Source organism: Dromaius novaehollandiae, chromosome 4 (genome assembly GCF_036370855.1).
Source record: "Dromaius novaehollandiae isolate bDroNov1 chromosome 4, bDroNov1.hap1, whole genome shotgun sequence".
Classification (NCBI taxonomy): Eukaryota; Metazoa; Chordata; class Aves; order Casuariiformes; family Dromaiidae; genus Dromaius; species Dromaius novaehollandiae.
The window spans coordinates 51,964,232-51,985,686 of NC_088101.1; the positions used below are offsets into that span (position 1 = coordinate 51,964,232).

At 37.9% G+C, this 21,455-nt stretch overlaps 1 protein-coding gene and 1 long non-coding RNA gene across 7 annotated transcripts in view; one reads left to right on the forward strand and one right to left on the reverse strand.

The window, feature by feature from the left end:
• Positions 1-21,455, forward strand: part of WWC2 (WW and C2 domain containing 2) — a 106,472-nt gene that overhangs the window by 77,321 nt on the left and 7,696 nt on the right. For 4 of the 5 annotated variants that reach the window (XM_064511009.1, XM_064511010.1, XM_064511011.1 and 1 more), the window contains 10 exons: positions 3,275-3,398; positions 5,891-5,971; positions 6,055-6,141; positions 9,280-9,472; positions 11,233-11,397; positions 12,168-12,286; positions 12,547-12,739; positions 14,758-14,922; positions 17,029-17,121; positions 18,085-18,327. In XM_064511009.1, the coding sequence (XP_064367079.1) occupies positions 3,275-3,398; positions 5,891-5,971; positions 6,055-6,141; positions 9,280-9,472; positions 11,233-11,397; positions 12,168-12,286; positions 12,547-12,739; positions 14,758-14,922; positions 17,029-17,121; positions 18,085-18,327 (1,463 nt within the window). The remainder of the gene's footprint in view (positions 1-3,274; positions 3,399-5,890; positions 5,972-6,054; positions 6,142-9,279; positions 9,473-11,232; positions 11,398-12,167; positions 12,287-12,546; positions 12,740-14,757; positions 14,923-17,028; positions 17,122-18,084; positions 18,328-21,455) is intronic. The other variant, XM_026105158.2, reaches the window with a different exon arrangement.
• Positions 9,850-21,455, reverse strand: part of LOC135328244 (uncharacterized) — a 66,272-nt gene continuing 54,666 nt past the window's right edge. Inside the window, exons 3-4 of one of the 2 annotated variants that reach the window (XR_010389040.1) lie at positions 17,915-17,976; positions 9,850-16,278 (exon numbers count right to left, since the gene is read on the reverse strand). This is a non-coding gene — a long non-coding RNA (uncharacterized LOC135328244). Of the gene's footprint in view, positions 17,977-21,455 lie in introns of both variants that reach the window. The other variant, XR_010389039.1, reaches the window with a different exon arrangement.

A 21,455-nucleotide genomic window follows, 5' to 3' on the forward strand; every position in this document is an offset into this window, starting at 1 on the left:
AAAGTTAGACAGAGCACCAAAGCTACTCTAGGCTCCCTCTACAGTCTGTGGGTAACTTCCAAAGGATGAGTCATCCTATCTGAAAACATCCTTCACTTTAAGGAAGATGGGATGAATCACCCTGTGAATCTGCCCGTCTGCTTTTGTTGTCTGGAGAGGTTTCCTGATAACTAGTTAACATTAACTTTGAGATGGCTGAATTAGGTGTAATTAATTCCACTTTTAGTCTGCAGTAAAGCAAGGTAATGCATATAGTTTTCCTATATTGTCACCGCCTTGATAGAGTCAGAGCTATAAAAATCCTAGCTGCCAAGAGTTGATGGCTTGTCCAGAGTCTTAGAGCACTGACTTTGCTGCCTGTTGTTGAGGTTGCCAGTACATTGTGCTTTCTCTGCACATTTATCTATTGACTTTTTCTAATGTCATTCTTTGTCACAGCATTTAAGTATCTTGCAAATCATTTGTATGTTTTTGCTGTCCAGTGGCTCCATTTTGCCAATGAAGAACTGAGGGAGCCAAATTTCCGCTAGCACTGAGCACTGGCAGCCCCATTTGAGATGCATGTGATCAGCACTTCTGAAAATTGAGTCCTAAGTTATTTGCTTCAACTCATAAAATGATTATGTGGCAGAGTCGCAACCCAGGCTCTCTTGAGTCCCACTCTGTAATGTAAGACCATCTGTTAATTTTTCACCTCACCTGTAGCTATTATTTCTCTTTTGACTCTGGCTTTCTGTTACATGCTTTAGCAATTGGCAGTGCTTTCCAAGAAATGGATCCCAGATGCCCAGCTATTGTGAACCCAAAGAAAGATGGTGCTTTTTTTCAGGGAAACTCTTGAAAATATTTCTTTAAACACCTTTATAGAAGCATGTAATGATACGGTGAATTGATATCCAAAGACTTAACATTCCTAGTTTCACATTTCTGGATCTGAGTTGATAGTGAAGTGGCCAAGTTTGGGTGTCTTAGAATAAATACGATAGCCTAGCTAGAGAGTGTATTGTCCAATTTTGTTGCCAAGCTTAAACCTTTGCCCCAGGAGCTTGCTGGTTTTTAAAAAGTACTTGGAAACATAGACAGAGGTATATATTTTAATAAGCAATTTACTCTTTCTTGCTATTAAAAAAAAATTGTTATAACATTTGTTAATTAGCTCAGCTTGTTGCAGGACTCCATTTTTTTCAGTGTCGGCCAGGGTAATAGCAATGGCATCAGCAGAGAAATGTACAGTGTACATAGTATAAGCTGGGACTCCCTCCTCCACTCTAACTGTGCAGAAAGAAGAAGAGATAAAATTGACTGAAGTCCTAACGGTCTGAACCTGTGAAATGTAAAGTGGAAAAACATGAAAAGGGATTTAGAGCTTTTATTTTGCCTTCTGTGTCATCCTGCCCTTTGTCTTTTCAGTATTGTTGGAACACAGTAGTCCCTTTGCTTTGGAACTATCTGATAGAAGATGGAAAAATAATTAATTTTCCTGCTCATATTCCAGCAGTATATCTTTTCTAACTTAACTTCTTCCTTTCTTTGCAATCTGGCTGCAAATCATTTAGTCTGAGAACCGAATTTAAGATGGTCTGGAATTCAGGCACACATCAGGCCGTGAGGTATCAGAAATTAATTCAGACTGATTTTTTGTGAAAACTTATTTCTTTATATCATTATTTTCAGAGGCACCATATGGTTATCTAATATTTTAGAGCTCTCTGAGGACCTGTTATTCTGGATAGCGTCAGGGCATTTTTAAGTCTAAAAGCAGTTATGATTTTACGATATAAATACATCTTGTTATTCTTCATACTGATTCTTACTTCCTCATGGAGGGTCATATATATGATATAAATTATTTTAAAATCTGTATTAAGGCTGCCAAAACAAGCACTCGGATTTTGAAACGGCAGAAGTTAATTAATTAACTGTTAGTTTTCACAGTAAAATGGGCCTCCTGTTGAGGCTTCAGTACATCAGAAGTGAGGCACAGAGCTGGGATTGGCTCAGTGTTTCTGCTCACTGATTTCATCCTTGGAACTGCTGTGATACTGAATGGGAAGGTTTTCCAACTAACTCAGCCTGAGGCATAAAATCTGCATGGGAAATTTCATCCCGAACACTTAAGTTTAACAAAACTGTAAGAACCTTAACTTGGGGGCAAATGTACCTGTAGACAGTACAGCTAATATTTTCATATCATAATCTAAATTCATTCCTTAGATGAAGTGCTCACTCACTTCTCTGTCTATGTCTGGCTTTCCTGTACAGGTGAACCATACATATATTTACTCCTCTGTACAGGTCCCTGCTGTCAGCAGCCAAGTTGGAATATCGTGTAGTTCTTCCACAGTCAGTCTCTGTCATTGTCAAAGTCAGTTCAGGCTGCTGTGGTAATTCCTAAGAGTAATCAATAAATCATGTCATCACCTTCACCCCTCAGATGGTGGGGGCGAAGGGAAAGAGCACTTCATCATCAAGGAAAGAGCATTCCTACTGCCATAAATAAAAGCAGAAATGCAGCAATCAATCATCTAATCTGAAGCCTTAAATTCTAAACATCTTAACAAGATGTAAAGTCATGATTCAGGTGGGGAGTGTAATGCATACCAATATTCTCACTCCTTTTCAGATGAAAGTATTCTATAGGCCCTCAACTTATCATGCTGCAGAACGGTGGCTTTCAGTGAATGCTGCTCTTCACTGCAGGACACTAGCGTATAAATACAAGTTGAAGATTAAAGTTAAGTAGTAGTTGATAGTAAAGACTCTGTAGCATAAAAACTTTTTGATGATAGTAAACCAGAGGGGATTTTTCATTTCTTGCAGTTATATCTCTGGAGAGGGGGGCATCTATCTGACTTCTAAATTTTTAATAAACAGTAGGCAATCACTTTGCATGTAGCTGAAGTGTCACTACAGTGCAGAATGTGAAGATGGCAAATACAGGTTCAAAGCTCAGGATAATGAGGGTTAATGATGAAGATAATGAGGGATAATAATTAGCTCAAGTGACATGGGTGATGATAGAAGCCTGTACTTTTGGAAAGGAATAATAGTTTTACATTTTAAAGTTCATCAGTTTGGACATATAAATCCCTAGCCAGAATATGCGATAACATACAGTAATACAGTCTCAGAATGGTAAATGATGTGGAACAGAACTCTGTGATAGTCAGTTAAGGGTCACTGATTTCAACTTGACAACTTTCTAAGCTATGCACTTCTCTTTTCCTGATGATTAATCTGTTGGACTAATTTTCATTCTTCTTCTTTTCCTTAGATATTGACTTAGCAAGAAGAGCAGCTAGTCACCTGCTTGAGGAGAAAACAGCTTGTGTATCTGCTGCTGTGTCTGATGAGTCTGTAGCTGGAGATAGTGGGGTATATGAAGCTTCTGTGAAACAGTAGGTTTGAGAAATAACTGCTTATAGACATTTATTCTTTTGATGGAAAGAGTTGCATTATATCAGCATAAGCAGTTTATCAGTCTTGCCCTTTTATAAATATTTTGCAGTTTCATATTGAAAGAAAAGCACATTGACAAAAAATGGAGTTTTATAATTACTTTCTTAAAAGCTAAGAAATTGGCATTACAGCTTTTCTATAATTTGGCTGTTATAATTAGTACTACTTTCTACTCCTGTTTTTTCTTGCTAAAACTGTTTCCTAGCAGACATGCTATACTTAAACTGTAGAGGCTCTGCCATTTTGCTGTATTGACACTGCCCAGAGTGACTTTTGTTATTTTTTGTTTTGTTTAAATAGATGCAATCATATGATTACATAGTATTTTGCTTGAATTTGCTCCTTTTTAAAAAGACGATAGAGAAAAGATGAGAAAATCCTCAAATGTAGTGTTGGCATTAAAATAAACCAGGTTAGGTTTTAATATTCATGCTTCACTGTGGTAGGCAGGATAGAAGAAGAAATGTATTTACTGTTGCTTCCTTATGACAAGACATGGATTCTACCAGATTATTTATTTGTACAGAATTGTCTGTTTCTTGGCAGGGAGAACAATGAACTTTAGATTGAATAACAGAAGAATATTGCAAACTGAGAGAAACTAAAATCTTTATCATTCACCTCAGTTTCTGCATATTCCTGACATTAAGCATTTTTTGTCCTTTTGAGTATTCCAAGAGATGTGTTTTAGCAAGATGCTTTCAAAGATGTAGATACAGATGTTCTGTTGCCAGTCTAAATGCCTTTCTATTAAGAGAGATGAAAGTGTGTTATGGTATCGTAAATGGAGAGGGGCTTTATTGGCTTCTGTTAAAAGTACTTCTACTAGTCAAGTCTTTTACAAATTAAAAGGTAATAAAAATAGATGAGACCAAACACAAAAGCTCAACTACAAAAGGGATTTCTACTGAGCTGAAGTATTACAGTGGCCGTTCAGTCTCATCTTAGGCCATGGACCTGGTACTTCACCCTGAACAATGAATCCCAGTATGTCTTTGCTCCATGTGTTCAGTTAGACCTAGACTCCTAATGCAATTTCTTAGGCTGAAATAAACTTTCATCTGTAAAAACTCAGTCCTCACTTGACCAGGTGGCTGTGGTTGTGTATTTCTGGTCTGCTGTCTTCCCCTTCTTGTCTCAATTTTGAGTCACTGTGATCAGAAGTTACTCTCTGCTCCAGTTATAAACCCAGTGGATCAAGTGAAGAGATACTGGACCAAATGCCACAGATGTTCTCTGGAGCTCTTTAACTGTCCTTTCAAATGACTGCAAGCTGTGGGATAGGTGGAAGAGAGAACGAATCCTCATCTTCCCTGCTGTTCCTCAGAAAGAGAGGAAGGATGACAGTTGCATCCCCTGAGCTTGCCTACAAAAGGAATTATTGCCACTTGTGGAAGCTAAGATTTCCAGGTAGTAGTTATTCAGTGCTAGATCCAGGTGTAGATACTCTCAATACTCATTGAGTAGGAAGTACTGAAGAGGTAACGTGCCTCTGTGTGATTTGCCTGTGTTCAGAAGAAGTGTCTTTGTGAGCAGTCTGTGTGGAATAACTTGTAATCTGTCAGTGCACTCCCAAGCTTACAATACAGAAATTTCCACTCTGTAAACTGGTCCTTTGTGTTCAGCAATTTAAGGCAGGGGAGGAGATAAATGCACCCTATCAAATTAGCCAGCAGCCATAAAACAAATAGTGAAAAGGAAACCTCCAAATGTAGTCCTTCAAAATAAAGGCGTCATGTCTCGGTAAGGTATGGGTGGACGTCTGTGTCATTCTCCACATCTCCCACTTTGACCGTTGTTTAACGATCTCAACAGTCACATCAAGCTTTAAAAATCACTGAAACCCCCTAATACCACATCCTCATTCAAACCTCCCAGAGAATGCCTGGAAATTACTTTGCCACAGTGATTCTCTGCAATTCCATTCAGTGCTGGAGTGGCTCTTCAGCTGTGAGACTGGAGCCTGTTGGTTCTTTGAATGCTTTTGAAAACCGGCTCGGTAGAAAGAGGCTGTTTTTGCTTGCACAGAAACCTCTTCATTGGACAGAGCTGCTGCTTCTCAAATGCTGTCAGTAGCGCTATTCTATATTCAACTTAGATGTTTCTTAGAAACTTGATTTGCAATTTTGTATTCAAGGGGATAGAGGAGAAATACTAAGTATGCACAGAAAAAGGCTGTTAGTTTTTCTCTTGCCTCAGTCTGGCCTGCTTCAATAATCATTTACTGAAGGTGTCAAACTGTCTAGGCAGCAACTATTCTAAAACACAAGTTGCTATCAGGTAGGCTGTGAAATTCTCATTTGGGCTGCATGCTGCAATTAAGTCAGCCTGTTTACGCTAATGTAATATGCTTTGTATACACATAACTCCATTATTGCTGAAAGTTAATCGTAATTTTCTTAACTATCAAGTATTTGCCTGTTTGCCCTAGACCAAATGAAACTGAGGACATTGTATATAGTGAAGATGATACAACAATTCTAGAGGCTGCCCAGGTACAAATAGGACTCAGGTAAGTGACCAGCAGAGGGGACATTTCTGTTTATATGTAAATGCAAATAGTAAACTGGTCTCATATTGTCCTTTATTTAACAGATATGACCCCAGCAATTCAAGTTTTGTGGTAATCATAGTCCGGCTCAGAAATCTTCCAGCATTTTCTGTCCCTCTTGGCTCTAAAATGTAAGTCAAATGATCACTGAGCAGTAATGTTGATATGTGAGAGTATAATAAAAATTTGTACAAGTTCTCCAAAGGAATGGATTGATTTATTGCTGAACAGCACTTAAAATAGATATATAACTTTTCAAACTGTAGTGGGGCTTAGTTTTACAGATTCCAGTAATGCTTCAAGAAAAATAAATTATTGGGAAATTTGCACATTACACTAAAGTGGAACAAAAAGATTTTTTAAATGATGCTTCATTTAGTATATGTACAAGTTTTATAGTTTTGCAAATGCAGAACAATTATGTATCTATTAAAAACATTTTTGATACTTTGCTACTGTGATTCTTTAAGCTCAAAATATTGTATTGATACATTTTTGTGCCATATTAATGTAAAATGAGGTTAAAATAGTGTATGTTTGTCTTTTAAGTAAGCCTTTAAAAGTAAGGGGTAACTTGATAAATTGCAAATGATCAAGCACAGGCACACTGAGTTACACTGTCCCTAGTAACTGGAGCTCAAGATCTGTTAAGAGTTAGTTCTTGTGTTGTATTGGACAACAGGAAGAGTCTGAACATTACAATGGAAATTGTAGGTATGAAACAGCAAAAATGACTGAACAAGAAAATACTACTACAGAAATTATAATTTAAAAGTCCTGTCTGTACAAAGAGGTACAGCTTACCTTGGGGCCTTGGGGACAGTTGTACATTTTACACACTGGAAGGCTAGTTCAACAAGCTGTTAAGAACCTTAATGTGATTAGAGTTGGAACAGAATCAGTCCTCAGGGGAAAAAATTTTTTGGTGGTTTGCGCCTTTGCTTCTCTCCTTCACCTGGTCACCTTGAATTGGATTGACAGATCAATATGAAGCAAGTGAATATGGAAAGGATGTATAGGGATAGAGGCCTGGGGTGGGTTTCTTTGTTTGCTTTTTAATAATAAATGATTGTCTGCTACCATCCTTCCTTCTCTTACCCTCTCCGTTCCCCTCACTGCCTTTCCAAGCACAAGAATGCAGAAAGTGTAGAAGAATAAATCAACACAGATGAGATGGAAAGCAGATAATGCAGAATATAAGTAAGGATGTCAACAAAATATTCTGCAAGAAAAAGTTAGGTCATACCTGGCATCTTTTTATGAATTAACGTACGTACTTCTAAATAGTACTTAGGCATCTTCAGTGCAGAAGACCAGAGATCCTGCTAAAAAGATTAAATAAAACTGAAACGACCCAAAATGAGGAGGAGGAAAGGAAAGGGTAAAGGACGGACCTTGCAAATTGCAATTTTTCTGTCACTTGCCATTGTGTGAATGTATGTATCTGCTGTACATATATGTGGTAAAAATTGGAGCTGAAAAATGATGTTATGTCATATCTGTATTTTCTAGAACATCAAACTGGGTATACTAGTACTTCGTGGAATATTTCCACACAGAGGAATAGATTTTACATGAGGACTTCTAGATTTCTGTTTCCACAATATGTGTAATAACTGTTTACTTCTAGAGCGGGTATAGCCTAGTCAAATACTTACTGTATCAGGGTCATTTTTGATCAGTCGCAAAGGCATAGGTTTATCAAAGCAAAGTTTGAGGCACTGGTTGACAATTTAATTTTTTTACTATTATTAAAATGAAAGTAAGCACTCTCACAAAGCAAAACTGTTGAGCAGTTTATCCTTTGTTTCTGTTTTAGCCCTCTTTTTGGCTTGATGCCAATAAACTGGCTAACAAATATTTAAAGAAAGCTCCAACGAACCACTTTTTAGGTATACTTTTAACATATGTCATACTATTTTTACTTCTTTTCTAATGCTTCCTAATTTTATTAGTTAATGTATTAAAAAGACTACTTCCAGTAGATTATGCAAATCACCTACATTCATGTTAATTCTACAGCAGCAGCATTACTGGAATTACATTATCACTACCCCTTAACTTCAGGATTGGTTTGTCAAAGTGCTGGGTACCTGCTATCCAGGCTGTACATTCCAACCAAACAACTTGTATCTTACTCCTTACCCCAAGAAGGGTGGGCATAACTTGGGAATAATGGCTATGCCCAAATTCAAACAACAAACCCAAATTTCTCCCACGCCTGATTTCTTCTGGTTTAATCCATGTAAAACTAAAAACCATTAATATTATTAACAGCATGTACAAAGCAATTACCAGAAAATAGCTAGCAATAATACTAAAATTTGGAGAATCCTTGCCCTACTTTTTCTTTCTTCTTGCTTTAAGCTAGTATCATTGCATTCTATTCTACAGTGAAGGTAAATTTATATTTAAAGCCAATGCCAGAAATAAATTAATGCAGAGGCATAGAAAAGAGATAAAGCAGAAGTATGCTGTGTTTATGTGTATGGTAAGTTGTGCGCTAGATAGGTAACCAGACAAATTGAACTAGGAATGTCTTGACTCCATCAAGCTACTTCTAAAGGGAGACCTGCAAGTTGGGTCGTATTACTTACTTAATATCCATTAATATTTGTTATATAACAAGAATGCACTTGCATAACAATTTCAAGATACTGCCTGTGCTTAAGTTTAGGCTAGCAAGTTGGCATTCTTCTAAGTCTCACTTTAATGTATTAAGTTAATAATTAATTGATCTCTAGGAGCTATGGCTTTGCCATACACCTAGCTATTTTCTTTATCCTTTGTCTTAGTTTTCTGTTTGCCTAATTTTCTCTTTGCTTTTTTTCAGAATTAAAAGAAATGGCACTGCTTTTCAGTATTGCTAAGAGTTTAATGTTTACTTTCACTCTCTTTTCCCCCAATTTTCTATCATTTTTAAATTACCATTAAGATAATGTTTTTTTCTGTCTGTGATATGATTCTCAGTGTTCTCAGTACTAAATCAGAAGATAGACTTGGATAGAAACAGAAACCAACCACCTCTTACGTTATTACCTTCCCAAGGCACAAAAATACCATTTTGGGAAATGTATATGCAAGGGACAGGGGGAGTTCCTCAGCCCCTTCTCTCTTTTCCACCTCTTTTTTGTCCCATCTCTGATTTGTTGCTGTTTCTTATCTCACCATGCAGTTCTCCTTTAGTTGATGAGGCCATTTTCTATCATGCGTCATCCAGAAAACACTAGTTTAAATACAAGTAAAGTTCTCTGTTTTGTGTCCTGCAGGTATATTAGAGTAGCAGTGCTTCCATCCTCAACCGATATCAGCTGTCTGTTCCGCACTAAAGTTCATCCTGCCATGGAAACCATTTTATTCAACGAGATATTCAGAGTAGCCATCTCCCAAGTAATGTTGCTACAGAAGACATTGAAAGTGGATGTTTGTGCTGCCAGTAGAAGTCGTCGGGAGGAATGCTTGGTATGCAGTTTTATTACTGGGCTTTTTTTTTTCTTTTTTTTTGGCATACATTTGTTTATTTTGTCCCTGCCTATTCTGGTGGTCAAAGCTGCTAAAATTCTACAGTACTTGGTGAAAAATTTTGACACATATCTTGGCTGTTGTTATTTTTAAAAGTTTACCTTTCTCTGAAATTCCAGATACATACTCTAATCTTGGATGGAAGTTTTAGAAGGTGTTTTGATGATTCTGACCCCATGTTACTTTAACTCTTTAATTACAGATTGGTACTCCAGTTTTGTAGTTTGTATATATATGTGTGCACGTGTGTGTGTGTGCGTGTATATATATGTGTGTATATATATATATATAAAATCATAAGAAACTTCACTGCAATGTTACAGTAACTGAATTTTAAAGTAAAAGCTGAATCCAATCCACAATATGCACAAAAAATCAATGCAAACCTTCATTATCGCAATTTGTCATGAAAAATTTGTTTTGCGTGTTGTAGTTTACATTAGATCTACCTTTTTAGTCTTTATGACTTGTAGAAATAATAAAAAGGCACAACATTAATAGACCAGCCTATTGGAAGCTGAGTTTGGTTTGTGTTTGCTTTTGTTTGTTGTCTTTTGCTAATTGTGGCCATCACGTAACTAGTGATGCTTAATTTACTTTCAGATTACTTTGTGCTGTCTGGTACAACTCAGTTTTGTTTTTCACTAAGAGTCTGGCTTAGTAGCACAGTGAGACTTTTACTTGTAACACCATGAAGAGATGCTGAAATTGGTGTCTGGCAGGATTCATCAGCCCAGGCTGCTGGAAACAGCCTCTCAGTTTCAGACATGCAGAAGTTAACTTAATGCCTGGGGAATGTGCTGGCCTTTCTCAGTGGGTTAGTGGCTGAACTCATCAGCCTGTCTGAAATGAAGAAAACCAAGAGTTTTCCCCTCAGATAAAGGAATGGTTGCAGAACAAAAAATGTAACAGAATGCAGGATACAAAAGGTGAAAAAACCCCACAGAGGTAGAGGTTAATCACTAGATCAAATGAAGGAGTTGCGAAGAGTGCCCCAAGCAGAGAGCCCTGGGCAACGTGACCAGAGTCTTGGCAAGAGTGATGTGCTCGGCCCAGTGGCTCTGTAGATCTTTTGCTTTGCCAAAGAACAAAGGATTTTAATCGCCAAGGCACAGCCCAAGCACGAGCGCTTACAAGTTTTCCCAGGGTGCCAACTCAATGGATGTTAGTGCTTGTCTGCATGAAAGGGTTTCTTAATGTCCTTTACTGTTATTTCATCTGCTTCTTCACTGGTTAAACCAAACAAGGTCATCTGTCATTGTGTGCTGCATCAATGATTTTTGTGGTGGAACAACTGAAAAATTGACTTTTCAGTCAAGACTTGCTGTTCTGTAAGTTGATGCTACAGGTTTCACTGCCACAGCTTTTCATTATTGAATACTATAGAAAGCAGATAAATATTTTTTTGTGCATTATGATGATGAAGAGGCTTTTGTGTGTGTGCATGTGGGGAGAAATTATGCAGGCTGAAATACAAAATGGCAGAATGGACAATATGAGAAACCTTTCATGTATTTCTTTTTTTTTTTTTTAACTGGAGTCAGGGGGAAGTAGGAAGATTGTACAGTTAAAAAGAATCAAGATCCATGTCAAATTCACACTGCCTGTTTTACATGAAAAATACTGTAGAATTAATTTTCAGCCGTCTTGCAGGAAACCGACAAATTTAAACTTTTCTTCTCCTTTCATATTCTTTGCAGGCTGGAACTCAGATCAGTCTGGCAGATTTATCCATTTCTGATGAGACTTACACTCTGTGGTACAACCTGCTGCCTTGCAAGCAGATTCCTGGCAAAAAAAACAAGGAACAAAATGAAGAATCTATGTTTCTGTTAAACAAGCAGTCATCAGACTCAATGGATTTGGTGAGCAATCTGTTGGCTATTGCTGCGTTAGCAAGAAAAAAGCCATAGAATCTAATTGGGCCATTGTGTTATGGTTATTTGTATATCTTCTTTGTCCTCCTCCACCTCCCTGGAAGGTCCGAGGTCCCGTCTTGCAGGCATTTCTGCATGTAGTGACTTTGTGTAAGTAGGTCCTACATGGAGTTAGAAACTTGCTCGGAAGTGTGAGGAGGGCTGAGGCTTCTTAGTGGATTGTAGAACTGGACTCCAATATTGAAACACTTCAACTGTTTCATTTTAAAATGAATGTTATTAAAAATTGCTTTTTATTATTTGAATTCACATGCTTAAGGTTACTGCACTTAAAAATGCTGTGTATGCAATTTGTATGCTAATTTTTCTAGTTAAATAAATCTATTTTATACCTTCTTAAAAGAACTACATTAAAAGTCACTAAAAATGTGACTTTTAAGAACAACCTCTTTTTATCTAGGCACTTTACAAGTGTAAGAGGGAGAGAGGGAAAAGATATTACAGGATAAGAGGATCGTTTTTGATTGCATTATCATTTTAAAAACAAAATACAAAAATGCATTGTTTATAAAGAGAGTAAATCTCGATCAGTTAATGCACTACACATGGAGAGTTCAACCCCTTAAACTGGTGATATGAGTCACACTTTTGCTGGCATCAGGGAACACCAGGGAAATACAGCTTTTGTAAGAGTTGTCATTTTTAACCTAATGTTGTATGTCACTTTGTTCTGGTTTCATCTTCCCTTTCCTTGCAAGCAGGATGCTGTCTCAGCTCTGCTAGAGCGGACATCTGCTGAGCTGGAAGCAGTGGAACAAGAGCTGGCTGAAGATGAGGAAGAGGAACAACAGGAGCAAATGGGCTCTGAGGAAGACTGGTAAAGCTGCTTTTTTCCCTTCACTGTGCATGTCTGAATGATTCCTTTCATTTATTCCTATTCTTAGGCTAATGAAAGCGCTGTACTTTTGGAGGAGATGGGGGTGGGGGAAATCTCATTCTCTTGTGCAGTCAATTTATTCACCTTCTTTTAGGTTTACAATATCCTAGTTGTTCATTAACAACCTAGGTCTTCCAATAGGTTTCTCTGGTGGGCTTTATCAGTTTGAGAATAAGCCTGGGTTACTTCTGTCCATACAGGTTAGAAATGCTTGCAGAAGCATCTGATGAAATTGTGGATGAAGAGGAAGATGGCGTTAAGCTCACAGTAGAAGGCAGCTGTACTAGTGATTTGGGGTTATGCATTGAACCAGCAGAGACAGATGAAGACAAGGGCAGAGAGAACAGCAATGAGGCCCATGAAAGCCAGCAAGCTTCTGTAATACTAACACTGGTGAATATCTTACATTATGCATTCCCACTGTATCTTACTATGTCTGAAAACGTTGATTGGTTTTAAGAAATATTTCTGAACAGTTAAATCTAGAAGTCTGCTGTGTCTGAGCATTTACAATTTGACGTGGCCTTCCCTAGTGCCTCTTGGAACATATATTTAATGAAATCAGTGTGGTCACTTCTGAGCTGTACATAGGACGTGTAACAGATATTGTAGGCAGAACTTCTAAGTCAATTAAATAAAAATGTCAATCTTCACACTTCTATGTCGGGTAGAGAGAACATTCAAGATACAAGCGCAGTCCAGTAACTTTAACTTGTGCATCTTTAAAATATTTCTGCACATCTGTTTTAGTTTCCTATTTTTTCTGATTGATTTGTTGGGTTTCCCTTCAAATAAATAGGGTGGAGCAGATGTCAAAACCTTTAAACCAGTGAGGGCATTTCCGTATTTCTTCCCTTTATTCTAGGGTGTGAAATGCAGAAACTGGCTTAGCAGAGAAGAGGAGGAAAGATTAACAAATAGAAGATTCCAAAATGTGTAGCAAATGGTGTGCAGTTGAACTACCCGCATACTGCATGTAATGAGATCATGGAATTAGAAATTGTTAACTGTTTGCCTTAAATAATACTCCATCTTTCTGAAAACACCTTTAGTAAAGGTTTAATAAAGACATCCCTGATGTTGTAGTATATACCCTAGAAATAAAAATTTTAGGACACCTTTCTACATGCAGTAAATCTTGATGCAATACTATTGCATAGATTAGACCTGTAGGTTCTGTAAAACAGCAAAGTGAAAAGACAAAGAATGACATCTTGTTCCTTCAAATCTATGACATTAAAAAGTTTGACACCTCAGTGGACTTGCTAGAAACTGTAACTAACTTCCAATTGATGTGGCAAGATGCCAAATGAGCCAAGGGCATGGTATAAAAGGACTGACAATCTTCTGGGTAGCAACCAAATATAGATCAACGCCCTAAGTCAGCAAAGAGACACATCAAGGACAACTTCTGAAGGTTAGGCACACGCAGACACGTGTTTTGCAAAGTGGGGGCTGGACCTGGGCAGAGTCAAAGATGTAGCGACCTTACTATAAAACCAACCGTCGTATAGATCTTCTTGTGCCAGATCCTTTCAAGGTTGCAGTTGTGCTGTTTAGGTCATTCATTGCATTTATCACCTAAATATTCAAAACAATGAACCTCATTAAATTACTCAAGTCAAAGAAAATGCCCCAGTGTACATCGGTAACACCGAGTGTGCTAGCCACGACAGTGCTTGTTCTAGCCCTGCTGTCAAGATGATTGCTGCATGCAAGTATGGGCCACACTGTATATGGGGACGTCAGCCTCTGAGGCTCCCTGTGATGTGTGGGGCAACTGTACCAGGCAGTGGGCCCCCTCAGAGATGGGACTTAGTTGTGCCTCTTCCCTGGATCTCACAAAGCAGGTTCAGCTCTGCAGTAATGGGAGGAGATTGCCATAAACCAGCTCAGCTCTGGGGCTAGGGGGATATACAACAGGGTGTCTGAAAGAACTCGGGCATTGCAGCTTTCCCAGCCACCCCTTTCAGTGTGTGTAGATGCTGTCTCCAGTACGGCAAAAGCTTGCTGTCCTACAAATACAGAGCAAATTAAATATAAATGCAGAATTAAAAAAAAAAAATCTGCAAATGGCAAACAAAAATGCTTGTTTGCACCATGGTACTTTAGACCATTTGTAGGGCAGTGAGGGCCTTTCTGCAAAAGCTTTGACTTTTACTGACTACAAAGACTACCTTCAAAGACTTCTTTCCCCTATCCCCCCATACTGGTGTGTGTTTTAGGAATCTCTTGTTTCTTTGCTTAGCATAGCTTCTCTGTTATGTGAGAGATACTTCTTGTGCTCTCTACTAGTTTTTTTCATCCCCTACGAGATGGTAACAACGCTTGTAAAATCCAAAGACACAAAAACTATGTAGTGGCATGTCTGAGGATATAGTAGTTCTTATAAACTAAATTCCTTTTCATAGGTTGATAAAGAGACTAACACTGAAGAATCGGTTAATGAGAACACAGCAGTCCGACCCAAGGACAGAGCCAGCTGGAGCTCAAGACAGCATCCCTTTGTCAGGAACAGCATGATAGTGCGCTCACAAACCTTCTCTCCAGGCGAGCGGAACCAATACATCTGTAGGGTAAGAGGAAAAACACTTGGAGTAAAGAGCTATTAACTACAGAGTCATTTAACTTCTTGGGAATGATGCATTAATGACAGTGAGTCATGTACCAATTTTCCCTGCAAGAGGCAGAGTCTGTGCTTTCTCTAGGTTCCTTCTTTCCCTAACTGACCTGATGTATAGTAGAACTGGCTTTCAGAAAAGTTGCACACTCTTGCAAAACACCTTTAAAAGGGCAAAAATACAGCCTATTGGAGGGGCTAACAGAGATTCCTGTGCAGGCCATCTGCAAAAAGTGTGTTTCACTGCATGTCAGGAACTGCACCTCTCACACAGCAAACTAATCTGTAAAATTGTAGAATAGAATTACTGTAAACTGCCACTGCATTAAAATATTTTAATAATGTAACCATTTAAGGGTAACAGTGTGGAAAGAGCTCAGTCATCAATTTTGAATCTTGCTTTGTATCTTAGCTGGTTTTAAAACTGGGTAGCCTGCTTAGCAGCTGCATGATGCTGTTCTAAAATCCTGCTGTGATCATGTTTGAAAGATGTCCAAGTGCTGCCTAGGGGCTGAGTTTTAAATGTGGCTTTGGCAACAAAGTTCTGTAGTTTCTCTAGAGTTGTGGCAGCATGGAAAAAGATTTAAAATATCAACACTGTTACAACTAAATTAACAATGAAAATCATGTATTTCAAGATTTAAGCATGAATTACTATCTCTATATAAATTTTAATTACAGAAACCATAAAAAAGGCAGTCTATTTTGATGTTCAGTTTCTAGAGGCTTCTCATGCAAGTTTGGCTCTTATCTTTCTTAATACTTTATGCTTTAATTTCTCTCCAGTTCAGTTAGAGGTGGTTGCCTTAATCATCTGGGAATATTAAAGTTGGTCACTTCTCTGTGATGGGCCAAAAGAAATCAATAGTATCAAAATACTTAACTATTCCATATAACCTCCATACTGAAATGCAGCAGATTGTATATAATAATTACCAAATTTGGATAGATTATTGGCTGAATCTAGAATCTAGCCTTTGTTTTAATTCCAATGGACTGGAAACTTGTTGTGTTGACAAAAATTGTAGCCTTCACTTACTGTCTGCAGAGGTCCTCTAGGGGAAGTAACACCAGGTGCTCTGACAGTTTTATTAGTATAAATTCCTGAGCTTTTTGTATCCAGAAAGGTTTTGGGCTTTTGTAGCCTTGAAACTTGCCACACTCGTGCTGCCAGAAGCCAGAATCTAAAAGAACAAACCACGTATCCTCCCAAGAAAAGTGCTTCAAGGACATCAGTGATGATGTAGTTACCTGTTTGTATCCAGGGAGGAGTTGTCAGCAGTGTCTCCATGGTGAAAAGACAGATTTCTCTCTAGAGAAGAGCATTCGTATTGCAAGAGGTTTTATTTCCTGCTCCCAACCTCCAGTCAGTCCTGTATAAGTATGCTTTAGGGCACTGGCTTTATTGGTTTTGAAATGTCAGTAGAATGATTCTTTTTTGTCTGTCCTTTTCTGAAGAGCTGAAATAAATATCCTTCAAATAGATGCTTCTTTGCTTTGAAGGTTACCACCACATATGTTGATGCACCCAAAAGAATCAATGTGCGTTGATGTATATGGAACTAACGCTGTAATTAAGGAAAACCAACTAGTGTGCTGTGATGCACATTTCTGAGATGCAGGAAATGGCATGCCCATACTTGTTACAAATAATAATATAAAAGTACTGTTTGGACAGGTGCATATCTACAGCAATTTACCTTTCCTATGGCAAATTTGTTGAAAGCCTGCCCCAAGCAAATGAAATGCATAATTTATTTATGATCTGCAGTCATATAAAAGCTAGCCAGTGATTTGGCAGTACTAAATAACCATCGTTACCTTGCTTGCATTCCTAAAGAGCCTACTTAGTGTTCATTTAGTAAGATCAATAGTTACCTTGGTCTAGGAATAAAATTTTACAGACTCTTTTTCTCGCTGAAAGAAATCTTCTTTTATGCTAAGAATGACCTGCATGTATATCAACACTGAGCGTTTCTGGCTGCTTTTATCAATACAGATGTATGTCTCTGTGAAGATGCCTGCTTTATATCTCTGTTTGTTATCATATATATTTTGACAGTTGAATCGAAGTGACAGCGACAGCTCAACACTAGCCAAAAAGGCACTCTTTGTGAGAAATGCCACAGAACGGCGGAGCCTAAGAGTTAAACGGGTATGTGCTGCATTACCTGGACATGGTTTCAGATAAAGTTGGGAAGAAGAGTAGTAAATAATTTAAACAACACACTTTATTTCAAGTACTTGAGCAAGGGCAATGGAAATACCACACGATCTCCCTGCAGTTCCAGGTTGAAATCTTAACACACTGATCTCAGTCCTTCATCTTCCCTCCCCAGCAAAGCTCATGTTGTTTTAGCTGTTGCTGAAGCAAGTAGTGAGACTACTGCTCCCGCCTTCTTGCTGGCTCTGGTGCTCACCATCATGGCATTTACTGTTGCCCCTCAGCTTGTTGCTATCTAAGTGATCTGTGTTAAAGATCCCTTATATTACCAAGTGACCCAAGTTGGCTTAAACTGCACAAAGGTCAAAAGCAGCAACATATATCTTGAGCATATTTTGGTGAAATTTCAAGGATTCAGATGCCCTTTTAAAATTGATTTACTTGTAAGAAAGAAATACTGCATAGTCTGGAATGGTTCGTCCTGCCCAATTTATTCATGCAAAAATGCTCAGTGAAAGGATAGTAAATAAATTTGAAGTAATCTAAAAGAAATACTTACTGTTATGAACTCTGTAAACATGTGTGTGCTTAGGCCTTAAAAAAGCAAGTACTGATAAAAGTAAATAATACAGTTGAAATTTATGGGAAAGTCTGGATAGTATTGGACTCCTAGCATTCATAAGTGCAGTTGTGTTCCAAAGATCAGACTTTTTTTTTTAACCTGTACATACATCATTGTACAACTGGTTTGTGAATTTTTTACAATTATTCTTTAGTTACTCACAGAAAAATAATTCCAGAATAGATGGATTTTTGGACTTGGATCTTATCATAGCAGCTTTTTCCCTAAAAGAAAACAAAAAATAATTAAGCTTTTCTTACTGTATAATGTCAAGCCCTACACCAGCCTGTCTACATACTAACTTTTATTGTTCTCTCTCCCCAATAATTCAGCCTGTTTGCCAGCCAATTATGCGAAGAGCTACACAAGAGCGCCTCATACGCACTTCCCTTGACTTGGAGCTGGACCTCCAGGCATCTCGCACACGACAGAGTCGTCTGAATGATGAGCTTCAGGCCTTGAGGGATCTTAAACAAAAGCTTGAGGAGATGAAAGGCAGAGGAGAGACAGACCTTCCCTTGTGTGTGCTAGAGGATGAGCGATTCCAGAAAATCTTAAAACAAGCTGAAAAGCAGGTATGAGCAGCAATCATTGAGTCCCTTTTTTGTTTAGTGACTAGTATTTTAGGAAAGACTACTAGATTATTTTTGGTACCAGTCATGTTTTTGTTTAAATGGAGGAAGAAATTAAAGATACATTATCACCTTGTTTATATGTACTTTTATAGATATTGCATGAGTTGAATACGTGTATACCCCTACCTTTCTATAATTCATTAAGTAATTTGGTCTGTCATATTAAATATATTTACAAAAGCTTGTGTTTATTTGCAGTTACATAGCATAAAGAATATTTCTTGATTAGTTCATACTACAGCATTTAAACCTAGAATCTGAAGTAGTATATTTGTAGTGCCACCTAAATACATTAATTTGGAGGAGAAACTCCACAAGCTGGAACGTGAGAAATTTTGACTTATATATGAAAAAGCTGGGATTGTTGGGCATGGGTATCCTTTTTCTTGTTGTTGTTCTTTCTTCTTTTTTCTTTCTTTTTTTTCTTTTCTTAAACTGTGAGGGTGTTTATACACTGGAGCAGAGGCCCGGAGAGGTTATAGAAACTCCACCCCTGGAGATATTCAGAGCTTAACAGGACAAGACCCTGAGCAGCCTGCTCTGAGCAGGATGTTGGACCAGAGGTGCTCTGGAGGCCCCTCCCAACACACATGAGTCTATGACCATCAGTTCTCAACAAGGAGAGGTTGCCAGTGAAACCAGGAGGGATTTGTGCTCTTCAGCTGTTCATGGCTGATGGAGATGAGAAAGTCTTTTGATAATGCCGAGTTATTCAGAGTAGTAAAAATGGAATCTAGTTGTAAAGAGGTGCTGATGACCTCCTAATATGTAAGTAACAGAGTTTGTTTAAAAAAAAAAAAAAGTAAATATCAGTAAATAGTCTTGTGTAAAGGATAGGGGGATAATCCTAATATTTACATATACAAACATGGGCTCTGAATTAGCTGTTAGGAGTGAGATATTGTGGTTTGTAAGAAATCTACAAAAACATCACTTCAGTATTCAGCAGACATCCAAAAGCAAGTTACACATAGGGGAATACTAAAAAAAAAAAAAAAAAAAAAAAAAAAGTTGGAACAAAACACATCATCATTGTTCTGTGGTATAAATACATAGTATGCTTGTAACATAAACACGGTTCAGTTCTGGTTTCCCATCTCAAAGTGGATAATAAAACTGGAGAGGGTTGACAAGGTTGGTCAAAGGGAGGAAACAACTTCGATATTAGGAATGTAAAAGTAGATACAGCTGAAGTCTATAAAGTCATGAGTGACATGGAGGAGAACAGTTAATCACTGTCTCATAATACAGGAAGTAGGAAATTGAAGAGGTGGCAGGTTCAGAACAAGGAAATGTAGCACAACATTTAGATAAACTGCAGAAATGTTTGCCACAGAACATAGTGGATGCTACAAGTTTACATAGGTTCAAAAAGCAGTTTGATAAATTCATGGAAGAAAAATCCATCAGAGGTCATTAACCACAATTATATCACCTATTTTAAGAAATCCTTGACCATCAAATAGCTTAGATAACAACACTCTCCCAATATATTCTTCTAGCTCTGTTCTTGCTGTGTTCTACCCTCTGTCTGTCTGTCTCTCTCCTTGGTATCTGCTGTTGGCCATACTTGGTAGAGTTCCCAAATGGCTGTAAAATACTAGCACATTGTCAAGTATTGTGAAACCCTTGCAAAATGGAGTGAGGCTGCACAATTTTTAACATCAAATAATGTAGCCATGCATTTTTTTTCATTTGAGCTGATTGTTTATACTTGATCTAAGGTTTTGCCTAGAAAATTCTGGTTTATGTAAAAGAAATATAGCTAAACTTATTTAAAAGTTTATGGTTTATATCTAACACTGAATGCAGGATAGAAATCATCATTTTAAACTGTTTCCTTTATTTAACACTAAGCTCACTCTAAAGCTATTCCTGCTAGCGTACCTCTGTATCATTTAATACTATAAATACTTTGGTCTTTTACTTTTGTACTTCAGCTTGTTCTTCCAAAGCAGCAGATGGGTTTGTATCCGATATTTACATCTCTGATGTCACTGACTGGCATCAGTGACGCACACTGTGATGAGGAATAAGAGGAATAACATCCATTCCTAAAATATATGCAGGCTGCAGCACAGAATTTAAGTCCCTCTTTTCAAGCTAAAAGCCAGAATAATGACCACAGCGGCACCATCCCTTTGAAAAATACTTACAAAGTTTCTAGAAATATTTCCACTGTTGGTATCATTCCAGCGTTCCCCTGTGGAGCAAACAACCCTGAGAATGCTGTACTCTGCTGTCAGTGTCTCCTCTCTGGTTAGTGGAACACAGCAGCCTAGAGAACATTGTCATAGATTCGTGTTTTTGATCCTGCAGGCATTATCATGGCCCAGACTAATGCAGCAGCTGGAAATGCCAGAGAAATTGAGACAATCTCAAGTGAAAAATGAAACCACAGATGTGGGGAATGTTGAAACTCAGTGGCTGCTTCCTAGAGTGCAGTCACTCTGCTTGAAGCCAAATACACAGACTCCATACCTTCCCTTCCTAAGTACAGCAAGGATACAGAGCCTGCTAATATCTGCAGATCAGAAAACAGTGGGTAATTCCTGTACAGCAGAAGCATTTCCTCTTGTTTAGATAGCTTTTTTGTGAGAAACTATGCAGTATTTTGAAGTAAAGTTTCAGTCTTAAGTTCTCATACAAGTAAGTTTTTGGACATGTAGTGTCTTCCGAAGTACTTCCTCACTGCATAAATCCAGAAAAGATTCCTGTGAATAATTTTAAATATCTTTTTTATGACTTTTCAGTACATTTTCTACGTGGAGGTAATCTATAGTTATGACATTAGTATCACAAAGAGGTCCTTTTCTCAGTGTTTTGGTGTTTTGCACAGTTAACTGTTTCTCTTTAGATTCATTTTCATTCTTTTTATACAAAAAACACTGAACAAGACAGGAATTAGTGTTTCAGTTTTAATTTTGAAAGTGTTTCCTTATACTTTATCTTATGCCTAAGTAAAGTGCAGATACAGAGATTTGTCTGTCCCCTTCTTTAACTGGAGCTGTACAAACCTGGCTGAGGCTAGATTTTGGCATTCAGTGAGTGGCCAGAGTATTAGCGTG